Genomic DNA, 14,943 nt, shown 5'->3' with positions numbered 1-14,943 from the left:
AAAAAGGCAGAAAATGAATTTTTTCAAGGTAGTTTCAAAAAAGTTAAAAAAACATGGAGCAGTGGCAGAATTATAGATTTAAGTGTTGTCAAAAAATAAGCAAAGCCAGCACTAAAGTTTTACTTTTAATCAGTAATATACTATTGCAATAGGGAAAAGTCCATAGTAAACTGAACTCAACTTTGATTTGTACAGATGTAACCTGGCACTTTGAAGGGAGAATAGGGATGGGGATGAGCAGGGGCACAGTAGAGTCCAGGAAGTGAAAAATTACAAAAGTTGAGAGAGAGGGTGGTAACTTTCTCAGTTAGGCCCCTACCCTCCCGAGAGGCTGAGACAGGGGCTCTATCTTCATGTGTTGGCTGGAACAAGCAGTAAAGTCTTTTGTCAGCCTTGAGTTTTCTCAGGCAGACAGTTTAAAGGTAGCTAGGGTCGTCCTAAGGACATAGCTTTGAGCTGTTAGAAAATGTTAGTGTTTTGTTTGAGTCTTAATAAGCCAAGGTTGAGGCCTGTCTAGTTGAGAAGATTGCTCAGAGGAGCTCGGCTGGAGTTTGGTCAAGGAGAAAACCTTAGTCAGTGTTTAGCCTACTAGGGAGACTGCTTTCTTGAACAGTACTCCTTTGAATGAATGTTTGTTATATCACCTTATTATTACTCTTCGTATATGTGGTAACAGTTTTCCTCCATGGCCTTTTTAAAAATCTTTTGGGGTTTCAGTGGCAGTGTTATTTTGAAAGAGTAAGAGTGCAGAATGAGAAAGCCTTTGACCCACCTTCCACTTTGCAAGTCCTTTACACCGTCTCTTCACTGAGAGTTCTTTCAGTAAACTCTTTCCCAAGGTTTCATCAGCAGCAGTGAAAGTTTCCAAATATGACACCCATATCAAGGTCACTAACATGGTCAATTCTTTTTTTTTTAATTTTTTTTTTCAACGTTTATTTATTTTGGGGACAGAGAGAGACAGAGCATGAACGGGGGAGGGGCAGAGAGGGAGGGAAACACAGAATTGGAAACAGGCTCCAGGCTCTGAGCCATCAGCCCAGAGCCCTACGCGGGGCTCGAACTCCCGGACCGCGAGATCGTGACCTGGCTGAAGTCGGACGCTTAACCGACTGCGCCACCCAGGCGCCCCTAACATGGTCAATTCTAATGAACACATATTCATTGAAGGCCTAGTAGGCTTAACACACTAAGGTGTTGTGGGGATAATGTAGTTTGGAAAAAGGAAATTAAAAGACACACAGAGTGTAGTGCTTTCTTTGTAACTTCTAGATGTAGTGAAAAATGAGGCTTAATCTTCATATTTTTATGTTCTTAACTAGAAGTGTTTATTTCTTGTATGATTTGCATCTTGTTCTATTAACACCTTTGCTGTCCTCTTCTTCTTCTGCTTTACTCGCCTCCTTGCTGTTCCTCAAACATGCCAGGTGTTTTTCTTACCTAGAAAGCTCTTTCCCCAGATACTTGCCTGATCTACTCCATCACTTCCTGCAACATTTTGCTCAAATGCTATCCTGTTCAATGAGGCCTACCAGGACCATCCTATCTAAAATTGCAACCCATTCCTCATTCCTCTTACCCCACTCTATATAATGTATAATTTACTTATTTATTCTAATGATCATATCTCCCTCAGTAGAATGCCAGCTTCACTAAAATAAAACTTTTTAAAAAGTCTGTTTTTACTGATTCTTCTCAAGCACCTAGAACATCGCTTGCCCTCGGAACTCAAAAAAATTTGTCCAATGAATGAATGCTCTTTGCATTGGATTTTACACTCCCTTTTTCCAAGTTCAATCTTTCTTTCTATTCAACTTATTTTCCTTCCATCCATACTATTCTACATATTCATATACTGGGTTTTTGTTTTGTTTTCTTTTTTGGAGGGGAGGTGAAGAGTGGAGATGGTGTAATTTTAATTACAGAAAGGGATCTTACAAACCCATCACTCACTCAGTCACTAGTTTTTCTCACCTATTTAAAATTTTTTAAATGTTTATTTATTTTTGAGAGAGAGAGAGAGACACACACAGTGTGTGCAGGGGAGGTGCAGAGAGAGAGGGAGACACAGAATCTGAAGCAGGCTTCAGGCTCCTTGCTGTCAGCACAGACCGGCTCCAACCCACAAACTGAACCCGGAGATCATAAGCTGAGCCAATGTCCAGCTCTTAACAGACTGAGCCACCCAGGCGCCCGGATCCTACATTCTTTTTAATACTTGCATAATGTTCCATCGTGTGATATGGGCACACATGTCTGTCACTACTTTTCACCTTGGACGACCCCATCCCTGGTCTCCCTCATTTTCCCTTTCACCTACCACTATTTAACCATTCATTTTACGCTTATGTCCAACAGTCCCGAAACACAGTGACCACTCAGTAAGCATTTGTTGCTCCACAGTTCTGTTCTTGACAGCGATTTGCTTTGTGCATTCTTTGACAGGGAGAGGTTGAAGTGACAGAAGAGGGCAGTAGTGAAGAAGTAAGGTGCTTCACCTGAATAGATGGGGAGTAAGGCGGCGAGCTTGGGTGAGACTCCGCCCCTAGTGCCTTTGTTATGTCCCTGAAGCAGGGTGCGTTTCGGAGGGGCGAGGCCTGCCTGGGCACCGGGCTGACCACGCTTGGGAGCTCCTGGAGCGACGCGCAGAACTGGGATGCTGGAGCCCGCGCCAGCAGGAAGCGGACCTGGGCGGGGCTCGGAGGGGCAAGGCCGGCCGGGGGCGGGGCGTGCAGAGCGCGCAGACTCGCAGCAACTGGCCGACGGTGGGGCGCTCGGAGCTGACTGCTGCGCTCCGGTGGCCATGGGGCGCACGGCTGGGCAGCTCGGCTCGTCGCTTCTGGGGCTGTGGCTGCTGATGTGCAGCTGGGGGTGCCCTGGGAGCGCCGAGCTGCGGGCCCCGCCGGATAAGATCGGTAGGTGAGGGGTGGGGCGGCGCGGGAGGGTTGCTGGAGCGCGCCCGGCTCCGGGCGGCCGCTGCGCAGTGCACCAGGCCCGTTGGCTGCGAAGCCCGCCAGGCCACGCGCTCCGAATCCTTCTCGGAGGTCATAGTCTTCTTGGCTCGCCACTGTCGATGCCCCAGGGACCGCGTCTTCCCGGGCGTGTCGATGTGCCCACTTGGGGAACGGGCCAGGGAGGGGGCCTTGGGGTGGGCGGAGGGCAGCCAGGCGTCCCTGCAGCCCCTTGTTCTGGAGGCCTGGGGGCTGGGGAGGGGGAGGCCCGTCTCCTCATTCCCTTGCTTCACCTTTGGGAGGCCAGTCTTCTGGTTTGTTCTGGAACTACGAGCCGCCTCGCTGTGCGGATGACAGGCGCACGCGGCCGTAGCACACTGAGCAGTGCCAACAAGCTGACCCTGTTTGCTTCCCTTGATAGGCTGAACTGGAACCCCATTTCCATCACCTGCTTTGCTGAGGTGGGCCTGCTCCTAGAGGCCCTAGCTTGCACAATTTCCCTATCTAGGACTACTACACAGCGGCAATAATCCACTCTCAAGTTTCATTCATGGTTTTTGCTGCGTTTGTTTTGCTTTTTTTATTCCCGGTAAAGCTTTGTTTTGTGGGAACATTAACCTATCTGTATTAATGAGACAGAACAAATCTTAGTAAAAATGGCGGCCACTTTATTGGAAATACGTGCTGGAAAGGCCCACCTCCTCTGTTCCCATGCGCTGGGCACAAAGAAGGGTGTGCGGATCCAGTGGTTCCTTGACAAAGAACTGTGAGAACCCTTGGGGATCTGGCAAAAAAAAAAAAAAATTCTAATGTCCATTTGCACGTGAATGTAATACCACTTTTGTCGGGGTTGGGGGGGGGTGGGTGGACAGCGTCTGCCTAGATTCACAGAGTTTTAGCTTCACGGCAACTGTGACTTGCCTCCCGTGCCCAGCTTCCCTAAATTGGTGATTATAGCCTTAAGTAACATCTGTTATTCAAAAACAAAACCCACATAGCTGAGAGGGAAAGAAACTGTTCCTTTTTTTTTTTTCCCCACCCATAGCAATTATTGGAGCTGGAATTGGTGGCACTTCAGCAGCCTATTATCTGCGGCAGAAATTTGGGAAAGATGTGAAGATTGACCTGTTTGAAAGAGGAGAGGTGGGAGGCCGCCTGGCCACCATGACTGTTAGAGGGCAAGAATACGAGGCAGGAGGTTCTGTCATCCATCCTTTAAATCTGCACATGAAGCGTTTTGTCAAGGACCTGGGTATGTCATTTGGTCTTAAGAGCTAAGTGGATTTCTGTGTGACCATCCATGGATGTTTTTATCAGATAGGGATCTGAAGTTTTTCTGCTTTGCTAATTGTTTTTTACAGAGAAATTGGCAAAACTGTTTTCCTCACTTTGCTGCTAGCAATTAGTACAAGTACAAGCTTAGTTAGGAGCCACTTTCCCCGTAATGGGACACTAGTTATCTGTATCTTCAGTTATCTGGAATTACAGCCATTGGGCGGGGGCGGGGGTTGGGGGTGGGGTGGGGATGGTTGCTGTTCTTAGTTCTTAAACCTCTGGGTTCAAGCTGAAGAATCAAAGAATGGTTTGAGTCCGTAGAAACCTTGTGTACTCATTTTACAGCTGGGGAAATGAGGCCCAAAGTTTGAAATGTCTGGCTTAAAGTCACTCACACAGGCATGGGTGCAGACGTGTGCCTAGAACCTGGAACATATGACTACTTCCCTGCCACCAGAGGAGCTAGACAGGTTGTGAGGAAAGGCTAGCAGGCCTCTGCAGGCCCTTTGCTCAGGGAATATTGTGTAATTTATACCTCCTTTTAGTTATTTGAAATACCCAATTATGCAAAATAGGATTTGCACAGGAATGGGGATGCCTCCTTTCTCTTTGCTGCCTTCCACATCTCCTGTGGTCTCTCTTTCCTTCCTGAGGACAAATGTATGCCAGGAGCAACTTATGCTGGTCATACTCCTGTCTAACATTTGTTTGGAAGTTGAATTCAGTTGGTATTCTGGCATTTTCCTTTCACTTTTTAGTATTTTGCAACTAAAAATAGCCAGTTTAATTTTGACATATCTGCATGAGCATCTGACCCATCGTTTAGATATCTGCTTTTGGACAATATAATGAATGAGCAGTGTATTACATGCTGTTCTAAAGATAGAGCTCCTTTAATATGTTTTCTGAGAACTGGGGGAAACCTGGAATTCACTCACTTCAGAGTATCCCTGATAGCTTCAGATTACCTTCTTTCATTTGGTCAACACAGAAACCACTGACTTAGCCAACCCTTTCTGTTTTTGCAGGTCTCTCTACTGTTCAGGGCTTTGGTGGCCTAATGGGGGTGTATAATGGAGAGACTCTGGTGTTTGAGGAGAGCAGCTGGTTCATAATTAACATGATTAAACTAATTTGGCACTATGGATTTCAGTCCCTCCGAATGCACATGTGGGTAGAGGATATATTGGACAAGTTTATGAGGTAATTTTTTCCCCTTCCATTTAACTTAAGACCTTTTAGTTAGATGGTCTTTAGAAATTCTAATTTCTTGAAACAGTTCTCTACCTAATTTTAAGGTCTGTTTGTAAGATTGTTAGACAAATGGTTTATATAAAGTATGCAGACCGTTTATCCACTTGAAAATTAAGCATAATTTTTGCTTCCGACTGTATTTTGCAAATACTTATTTAGTTCTGCCACACACTCTTAAATCCTCTACAAATGTTAATGCTTTGAATTCTTATGATACCTCTCTCAGGTATAGTTATTAGCTTCTTACAGATATGGAAGGTGGAGGCACAGAGGTTTCAAGTGTGCAAGTACACTTACCTAGTGAGTGGTGGAACTGGAGTTCCTACCCAGGCATTCTGGCTCCAGAGTTCTCACACTTAATCTCTGCACTGTGCTGACATTGTATGGATGAATGAGGTAATGTGTGTAAGAGCTGGTAGAAAGGACCACAAAACTTAAATGAACTTTAATTGTGACATGATGTTTCAGTGAGCCAGTAGCCTGAGGCAGAGTATCAGCTGTGTGCCCCAAGAATTTAAATTGATACTAAATTCCAGCACTGTTTCAGGTAGTGAGGATACAGGTGCCACTCCCCACCCCCCCCTTTAAAAAATATTTTTATATATATTTGAGAGAGAGACGGCACAAATAGGGGAGGGGCAGAGGGAGAGGGAGACACAGAATCTGAAGCAGGCTCCAGGCTCTGAGCTATCAGCACAGAACCCGATGCAGGGCTCAAACTCCTGAACCATGAGATCATGGCCTGAGCCGAAGTCGCACGCTTAACCCACTGAGCCGCGCAGGTGCCCCTCCACTTTTTCCTCTTTAAGTGTTTCTGTATTTTCAAACTTTTCTGTGTATATTGTTTTGGTAATTAGGAAAAATAAAATAACTGGTCTAACTTTGAAAGACGCAGCCTTTTTCCCAAGGCCATTGGCCTGTGCTAATTTTTATGCTTGTTTACAATTTTAGATGCTGGAGAAATTCAGCTTGTACGTGCTAATGATATTTCATTACTATGAATGTTTCAATGTAGTAAAATTGTTAAAAAAGGTAAAATTACATGTTATATGATTAAGTACTGACAAGGACAGATTTAAGGGTTGAGTAGGATAAATACACTCTAGCTTTTTAACTTAGGGTAGTTGGGGATTTCTCTTTCTTCCTTTAGTGTTTATTTTTAAAATTTTTTTTTTTCAACATTTATTTATTTTTGGGACAGAGAGAGACAGAGCATGAATGGGGGAGGGGCAGCGAGAGAGGGAGATACCGAATCTGAAGCAGCTCCAGGCTCTGAGCTGTCAGCAAAGAGCCCGACGCAGGGCTCGAACTCACAGACTGCGAGATCATGACCTGAGCCGAAGTCGGAAGCTCAACTGACTGAGCCACCCAGGCACCCTGGGGATTTCTCTTTCTAAACATCACTGTTGGGATGATTCCTTGAACACCTTTCCAGTGGGCACATTAAGGTCAGCTACAGTGCAGATTATTTTAAAGTAGCAATCTTTCATTCATTCACCAAATATTGACTGCCTAATTATGTGCCAGGCACTATTCTGGATCCTGTGGATGTAGAACCTAGAACACATCCCTGTCCTCAAAGAATATACGTTCTAGTAGACAAGCAATAAACCAGTAACTAAGAAAATATATAGGACTTGGGTGGAAATAGCCAGTAACTTTGTAGAGAAGGTAGGTGGCGTGTTGCTGCATGCTCTACAGGAAAATCAAGTTCAGATGGCACCAGATGCAGACTTGCCTATATCTGTTAGTTTTCTTACCCGTGGCTTGCTTGGCATGTAGAGAATTGCCCTGGGAGAAATTAAGAAATCACTTTTAAAGTGAATTCTGGATATTATAGTACTGTGAAAAAGACCCAGTGATGGGATACATAGATTATACTTTTTTGTTGTTGTTTAAGTAAACTCTACACCCAGTGTGGGGCCCTAACTCCTGACCCCAGAGATCAAGTCACATCATCTATGGACTGAGCCAGCCAGGCGCCCCTACTATTTTCAAATTTAGAAAACAATTACCAGACTTCCTTGAATTACTGCCTCTCTCTGGTCTTTAGTATTTGCTTACACATCAAATATATAGCACTGATCCTTATGTTGTTCAAAGGGCCATGCATCCTACATTTGTTTCTTCCAATAAATCAAGAACATAATGTTTACTTTTTGAGAGAGGGAGAGCACAGAGCCCAACGTGGGGCTCAATCTCAGACACTGGGAGATCGTGACCTGAGGGGAAATCAAGAGTCAGATGCATAACTGACTGAGCTACCCAGGTGCCCCTTAACATTTCTTGACCTGAGACTGATCCTTTCACTTACTCCTAACAAATATTTTGAATGTTTTACTCTTTTCTCTCTCTCCTTTCCCAAATCCAGTCTGTCTATAATCCTATCAGTTTTTAAATTTTATTAATTTTTTTAATGTTTATTTTTTGATAGAGAGTGAGCAGGTGGGGTAGGGGCATGAGAGGGGGACAGAGGATCCAAAGTGGGCTCTGCTGACAGCAGCGAGCCCAATGTGGGGCTCGAACCCATGAACTACAAAATCATGACCTGAGCTGAAGTCAGACATTCAACTGACTGAGCCACCCAGGTCCCCCAGTCCTATCAGTTTTTAAAATGTATGTAGAATTCCATCACTTCTCACTAACATCACTGCTACACTTTGATGCAAGGCACTATTAACTCTTGTTTGTATCGATGGAGTAGCCCCCTGTGGTAGGCTGAATAATGCCTCCCTGCCCCTGCAAGATGTCTATACCCTAATCCCTGGAATCTGTGAATGTGTTACCTTTCATGATAAAAGGGACTTTGCAGAAATGATTTCATTGGGGATCTTGAAATGGGGAGGTCATTCTCACTTATTTAAGTGGGCCTAGTGTAATCACAAGAGTCCTTGTAAGAGGGAAGCAGGGGGATCAGAGTAGTAGGAAATGTGATGATGGGAACAAGAGGTTGGAATGATGCTAGGAAGATGTCACAAGCCAAGGAATGCAGGTGGTTTATAGAAACTGAAAAAGGCAAGAAATGGAATCTTCCATCAGAAATTCCAGAAGGAACCAGCCTTACCAACACCTTGACCCACTACTTTCTGGCCTTCATGGTTTCTGATGAGTAAGCAGCTGTTAAATCTTACTGAGAATCCCTTTTTGTCTCAGTCTGTTTTCTCAAGTGAGAACTCCGTGTTTTCACCCTCTACTTTTTTTAAGTTCCTAGGGATTGATATGGTTGGAAGGAGTGACTTGTTTCTCAGTTTGGGCACTGGTATTAATTTTTCCCACAAAAATGTATTCAATGTTTTATATACTATACTCACTGGTAGATAGGAGGTAATACTGAAATGGATGTGACATTGTCCCTGCTCAAAAACTTTACAACTTTGAGAGAAGAAAATTGTAAAAATTCTCCTCCTGGGATCACTGAGAGAGATCTTTCTTTGGCACCTATTTCTTCCTTTGTTTCATTACTTATCTGCGCATATGCCTTATTACCTATACCTAACTGTATGCTCCTTGAGGGAGAGGAATCCTTTCTCATTTTTGTATCACTTGAAAAATAACTTTTCTCATTTTTTCACTTGAAAAATAACATTTTGAAGTCAGCATCAACTAATTTATGTGGATATTCTTTTAAGTCCGTGAAGTTCAAGAAAATATCAGGTGGGATTTTCTAAAAATTAAGTAATAGTGCTGAATGAGTGGCATGGGTACTGTGAACTGGGAAGTTGGGCAAAACTTTGCAGAGCAGGTGGGGTTCAAGCTGAAAGAAGTGTGTTCTGGTTGGAGAGAAGAGCTAATGTAGTGTTGGAGCAACATGCAGACAGAGCATTTTCAGGTATCAGTGAATGGGTCAGGTTTGTTCAGTGGAGGGTTAAGTGTGTGGTTGAGGGCACAGGGGGCAGCTTGTGCTTGAGCCTTCTACTTGTCATGAGACTTTGAGTTCTTTTACTTGTTTCTCTGTCTGCAGTTAGAGCAAAGGCAGTTAGACTTGATGAATTTGGCTCTAAAATACATTCCTTTTTTTTGGTCAGGAGTTTATTTACTAAGCAGCAGTAAGAAGTTAAAAAATGTTTTTTAAATCTTTATTTATGAGAGAGAGACAGAGTACAAGCAGGGGAGGACCAGAGAGGGAGACACAGAATCTGAAGCAGGCTCCAGGCTCTGAGCTGTCAGCACAGAGCCTGAAGTGGGCCTTGGACCCACAAACTGCGAGTTTGTGACCTGAGCTAAAGACGAATGCTTAACCAACTGAGCCACCCAGGCACCCCACAAGTTGTTTTTTGCATAAGCTGATGACAAAAGATGTGTTTTAGGTTTCTGATTCATAAATGTTTCAAAGAAACAAAACTGGAAGCAGGTAGGTAGATCAGTTATTCAGCTTGGTAGTCTGAATATAAATCCTGAGTTAAGATCAGGGAAATGAGAATGAAGAGAGATGTTGTGAAGACTGGTAAGGTTTTCTTTTTTGATGGGAGAAGCAGAAGTGAAAATATTTAAATTTGGAATTAGATGAACTGAGGATGACTTGTGGGATGTTAGCAGTGAACGAACATCCCAGCCTACATTTTGGCTGGGATAGGGGGTGGGTGGAGAGGATCAAGCCTGGTGGAAAGATAAAGTTTAATTTTAGAAATGTTTAACTGCTGCTGGAAGATAAAAAGTTGAAGGAGACATATGACATACCCACTTCTTTAAAAGTGCTCGCAGTGACCTTATTAATGCAGAAGAGTATACAAGGACAGTGTACTTCCAGAGGAGGTGGGAGTAGGGATGGGGATAAGAACTTCTGGGATACCCAGGGAAGATGGTGACTGAGGTGCATCTTACATGATAGGTAGAAGTTCAGTAGAAGGAGATATGAAAAGTTTGAATCTTATGATGCAATTTCCCTTCCCATCTTGTTTGGTGTTTAATGGCTATTCCTCTTCTTTTCAAAAGGATCTACCGCTACCAGTCTCATGACTATGCCTTCAGTAGCGTAGAAAAATTACTACATTCTCTTGGAGGGGACGAATTCCTTGGAATGCTTAACCGAACACTTCTTGAAACCTTGCAGAAAGCAGGCTTCTCTGAGAAATTCCTCAATGAAATTGTTGCTCCTGTCATGAGGGTCAATTATGGCCAAAGCATGAACATCAATGGCTTTGTGGGTAAGCCCAGGCTTGGAATATTATGGATATTAGCTCACAAAAGGGCTTACCTGATGTATGGTGACTCCTTACTTTAGGCTATGAATTAGAGAAGACTTACCTTTTTCTGAAACCTCAGACATTGTTGGCAAAATTGTGTATATGTAGATCTGTGCATTTTTAGGGGGAGAGAGTCCTTAGCTTTCATAGAGATTTTGCCCTCAGGGGCTATTTGGCAATGTCTGGAGACATTTGGAGTAGAACTCACCTGAATTGGGAAGAGAAAGTAGGTAGAGGGACTTTTACAGAGTCAGAATTAAAATACATTTTTTTTTTTCCCTACCACTGACAGGGGCAGTATCAATGTCCTGTGCGGATTCTGGCCTTTGGGCAGTAGAAGGTGGAAATAAACTTGTTTGCTCAGGGCTCCTTCGTGCGTCCAAAAGCAACCTTATAACTGGCTCAGTAATGTACATAGAGGAGAAAACAAGGACCAAGCGGACAGGTGAGCCTGAAATTCTATTTTATTGTTCCTTATTTCCCCTCTAGAAAATAATTGCTCAGGGAGAAAAACCACTCTTCTGTCATCTTGCACTCATTTCCAAATGATGGAATTATAAATTGTGTGTATGTTGTGCCACACAGAAATATTCCCAAATGCGCTCAAGTACAGTGGCATGTTTCCTTGGAATTAAAGAATAATCTCATTCTTAAAAGTAAAAATTCTGTATTTTTTACTTACTGACATGGTATTCAAGAGTCAGACGCTTAACTGACTGAGCCACCCCCTGTGCCCCTAAACGTCTTTTTAATTCCTTAGAATTATACCTTAACTATTTTCTACTTTATAAACTATTAACATAATTATTTTTGGAAGGTATAAAGTATAGTGTGCTAGAAAGACTAACATGAATGCTTCTTTCCTCTAGGAAATCCCACAAAGATGTATGAAGTGGTCTACCAAATTGGATCTGAGACACGTTCAGACTTCTATGATATCGTCTTGGTGGCCACTCCATTGAATCGAAAAATGTCCAACATAACTTTTCTCAACTTTGATCCTCCAATTGAGGAATTCCATCAGTACTACCAACATATAGTGACAACTTTAATTAAGGGGCAACTGAATTCAACTCTTTTTAGCTCTAGAGCCTTAGACAAATTTGATCTCAGTACAATCTTAACCACTGATAATTCAGATTTGTTCATTAATAGCATTGGGATTGTGTCCTCTGTAACAGAAAAGGATAATCCTCAACCATCAACAGAAAGGGCGCATGTTTGGAAGATCTTTTCTCAAGAAATCCTCACTAAAGAACAAATATTAAAGCTCTTTTTGTCTTATGATTATGCTGTGAAGCAGCCATGGCTTGCATATCCTCGCTATAAGCCTCCAGAGAAATGCCCCTCCATCATACTCCACGATAGACTTTACTACCTCAATGGCATAGAGTGTGCAGCAAGTGCCATGGAAATGAGTGCCATTGCAGCCCACAATGCCGCTCTCCTTGCTTATCATCGCTGGAATGGGCACACAGACATGATTGACCAAGAGGACTTATATGAGAAACTTAAAACTGAACTATGAAATGATACTGATCACTTTCTTTTCCCCCTCCTGGTTCCAAATGGAATATCACTGGCAAAAAAGAACACAATCTGAGCAGAGATGATTTTGAATCTGATATTTTGCCATATATTAGTACTGTTTAACAAAAGTAATCCCAGTGAGTCATGAGAAAATAACAGGTTTCTAATTAAGCATGAAGGGGTTAACTACTATCTTTATACCATCTCCAAAATTTCTTAACTCTTCTTTTAATATCTGCCAACAGTATAGAATCACCTGAAGTTTGTTAAGCATGTGGTTTCTCTAGCTCCTCTGGAGATTCTGATTCACTAGGTCTGGTGGGTGGGGGCCCTGGATTTATTTCATGCTGAGCACTTGAGAAAGAATTTAAAGATGTTAACTTTTAGTTGGGGACTAGTTCATTTGTGCTTCACAGCTGGAAGTGACCTTCAGTCAGATAGTTAACACTTAACTATTAGAGCTGGTATCCTATGCTTGGCTTTAATTTATACTTTTTCAAAGTAGATGTGCCCATGCTAGAAGCCTTGACTTTCTGAATATTCTTTGGATTCCTTCCCCCTTGATTTTATTAGGGGTGAAATTCAGAAGCCTTAGGAGAACTTTGTCATACAAAAATCTCAAGTAAAATGAAAGCAAATATAGGCTATTGATTTAAGAAAGTGGCAGTCTATTATCAAATCCTCACCTATGGAACTTTAAGAAATATTGAAAGACCCCCATGCAACCAGAGATTCTGATCTAATGGATTGAGGATAGGATCTCAGCATTGTAGCTAAAAAGTTTCTAAGGTGCAACCTGGGTTGAGAATCACTAATGTGGGGGTTTAAGATGTCTCCAAAGGGTTTTTAGTGCCTTAAAAGTCCCAAGAAACTGAATGCATTATCAAAGCAGGCTCATTTTTGTGAAGAATCATTTCTCTCAATAAGAACTCTAGTAGTAATCTTGATAGTAAGCACTGACAGACAAGAGGCAACTTAGATTTCTCCAGAGCAGCTGACACTAGGAGATCCAGAATGACACCACAATCAAATCCAGCATTATGTTCAAACTTAAATGCTTCTAAAACTACTGTAGCATTTGGGGTGAGAAACCGGTTGCTGAAATCTTGTTTTTAAGGCAGTTCTCAACTTTGGCTGCACACTGGAATAATCTGTAAGAGTTTAAAGCTTCTCAAATGATTCTAATATGCAACCAAACTTAAGAACCAGTTCTACATCTATCATACAAAGATCATCAATGGCTGTCTCTCTAGTCACTAGTAGGACAAAACAAGTAAAAGCTTGTGAATTCTAAAAGTAACTATAGGGGCGCCTGGGTGGCGCAGTCGGTTAAGCGTCCGACTTCAGCCAGGTCACGATCTCACGGTCCGGGAGTTCGAGCCCCACGTCAGGCTCTGGGCTGATGGCTCAGAGCCTGGAGCCTGTTTCCTATTCTGTGTCTCCCTCTCTCTCTGCTCCTCCCCCGTTCATGCTCTGTCTCTCTCTGTCCCAAAAATAAATAAACGTTGAAAAAAAAAATTAAAAAAAAATAAATAAATAAAAGTAACTATAACAGAATAAGTATCGTTGAGACAAAAAAGTCCATCACCAGATTATGGCAGTAGATATTCAGCAAAATGATATTCTTACTTAAAATGATTTTGTCTCTACTATAATTGTGAATATTAATATGCTGATAAAACTGCCAAGATATATTTGATGTAAAGGCGGTGATTAAATCTATGCTCTGTCAAAAGGTCAGCTTTTTAAAAATTTTACTTGTTAAGACGCAGTCACATTTTTTTCCCCTGTGGTTTTAATGAAGACAATATTGTAGAGAATGTAATATTGTGTTATATATATGCTAAAGATTGGTGAATAAAAACTGGTAATAGTTAATTTGTATTACTCACAGACTTGTTTTGTGATATCTGTATTTACTTACCAGAACCCCAATTTAAAATGTTGCTGTTGTATCTGATTGTTTTCCAAAAGGGCACTGGAAATTGCTTCCTCCAAGAGCAAAACATATTATCAACATATCAAGCATAAGATGAAAATATGCATCTCTGTTAAGTTCCTACGTGATGCTCTTGGTCTAGGAAGCATGCTTAGTACAACCAGTTCTATAATTTAGCTCTATGTGGTTGCAAAAAATCCCTGTCCATATCAGTGAAAATTTAAAAAGCTGCCAGAGAAGAGTAAAAATGTACTAGACTTGACATCAATTCCCCTTACTGGGATTAAGTTGGTTTGATCGCTCTAGCTATTTTGTTGTAAACATTTTTTTATAAGCCAGAAGAAACATTTTAGAGATACATATAAGCCATCCATTATGTTGTGGTTTGCAAATATCTTACATACTCACCCGAATATACATTTTATACAGTGTTAAAGTGATTTAAGATTTGTAGGCTTTACCAGATCACAAAAAGTACAGCATCTGCTTGGTAGGTTTCTTGAAGTTAGGTTTATGATATTACCATCTGTAATGTATCTTTTCATCTGAGTTTGTGCGCCATAAAATTTATGACCTAGATGAATATATTATGGGCAGCATTATTTCTATTCTTTATATTCTACAAAGAACCACAAAACACTGGAATGTTTTTCTCTAGAGTTCTATTTCTATTCTTGTATTCAAAAAATCTTCCCTGTTTATGTTCAAAATAAACAACTATATCGTTACTTCCTGTGTTTTACTTCAATTGCAGTATACCTGGAATACAGATGTACTTGGAAAAGTCAAGAGTACATCAAAACTACTACAA

At 41.9% G+C, this 14,943-nt stretch overlaps 1 protein-coding gene across 1 annotated transcript; it reads left to right on the top strand.

The window, feature by feature from the left end:
• Nucleotides 1-2,734: 2,734 nt before the first annotated feature.
• Nucleotides 2,735-14,860, top strand: PCYOX1 (prenylcysteine oxidase 1). The gene is made up of 6 exons (XM_086700919.1): nucleotides 2,735-2,915; nucleotides 3,997-4,203; nucleotides 5,255-5,429; nucleotides 10,413-10,624; nucleotides 10,956-11,108; nucleotides 11,533-14,860. Exons 1-6 carry the CDS (start codon nucleotides 2,804-2,806, stop codon nucleotides 12,189-12,191), a joined length of 1,518 nt encoding a protein of 505 aa, XP_086557045.1. The 5' UTR covers nucleotides 2,735-2,803; the 3' UTR covers nucleotides 12,192-14,860.
• The last annotated feature ends 83 nt before the right edge of the window (nucleotides 14,861-14,943 follow it).

This window comes from Puma concolor, chromosome A3 (genome assembly GCF_028749965.1).
Source record: "Puma concolor isolate L17-30 chromosome A3, mPumCon1.1.hap2, whole genome shotgun sequence".
Lineage (NCBI taxonomy): Eukaryota > Metazoa > Chordata > Mammalia > Carnivora > Felidae > Puma > Puma concolor.
Note: the sequence above shows the minus strand (reverse complement) of the source record. Positions and strands in the feature narration are given on the sequence as shown.

Bases quoted from the DNA above. Each gene is read 5' to 3' on its own strand.
- PCYOX1 (XM_086700919.1), top strand. From the start codon at position 2,804: ATGGGGCGCACGGCTGGGCAGCTCGGCTCGTCGCTTCTGGGGCTGTGG. The intron at 4,204-5,254 runs GTATGTCATTTG...CTGTTTTTGCAG, and splicing joins GCGTTTTGTCAAGGACCTGG to GTCTCTCTACTGTTCAGGGC. The intron at 10,625-10,955 runs GTAAGCCCAGGC...TACCACTGACAG, and splicing joins GAACATCAATGGCTTTGTGG to GGGCAGTATCAATGTCCTGT.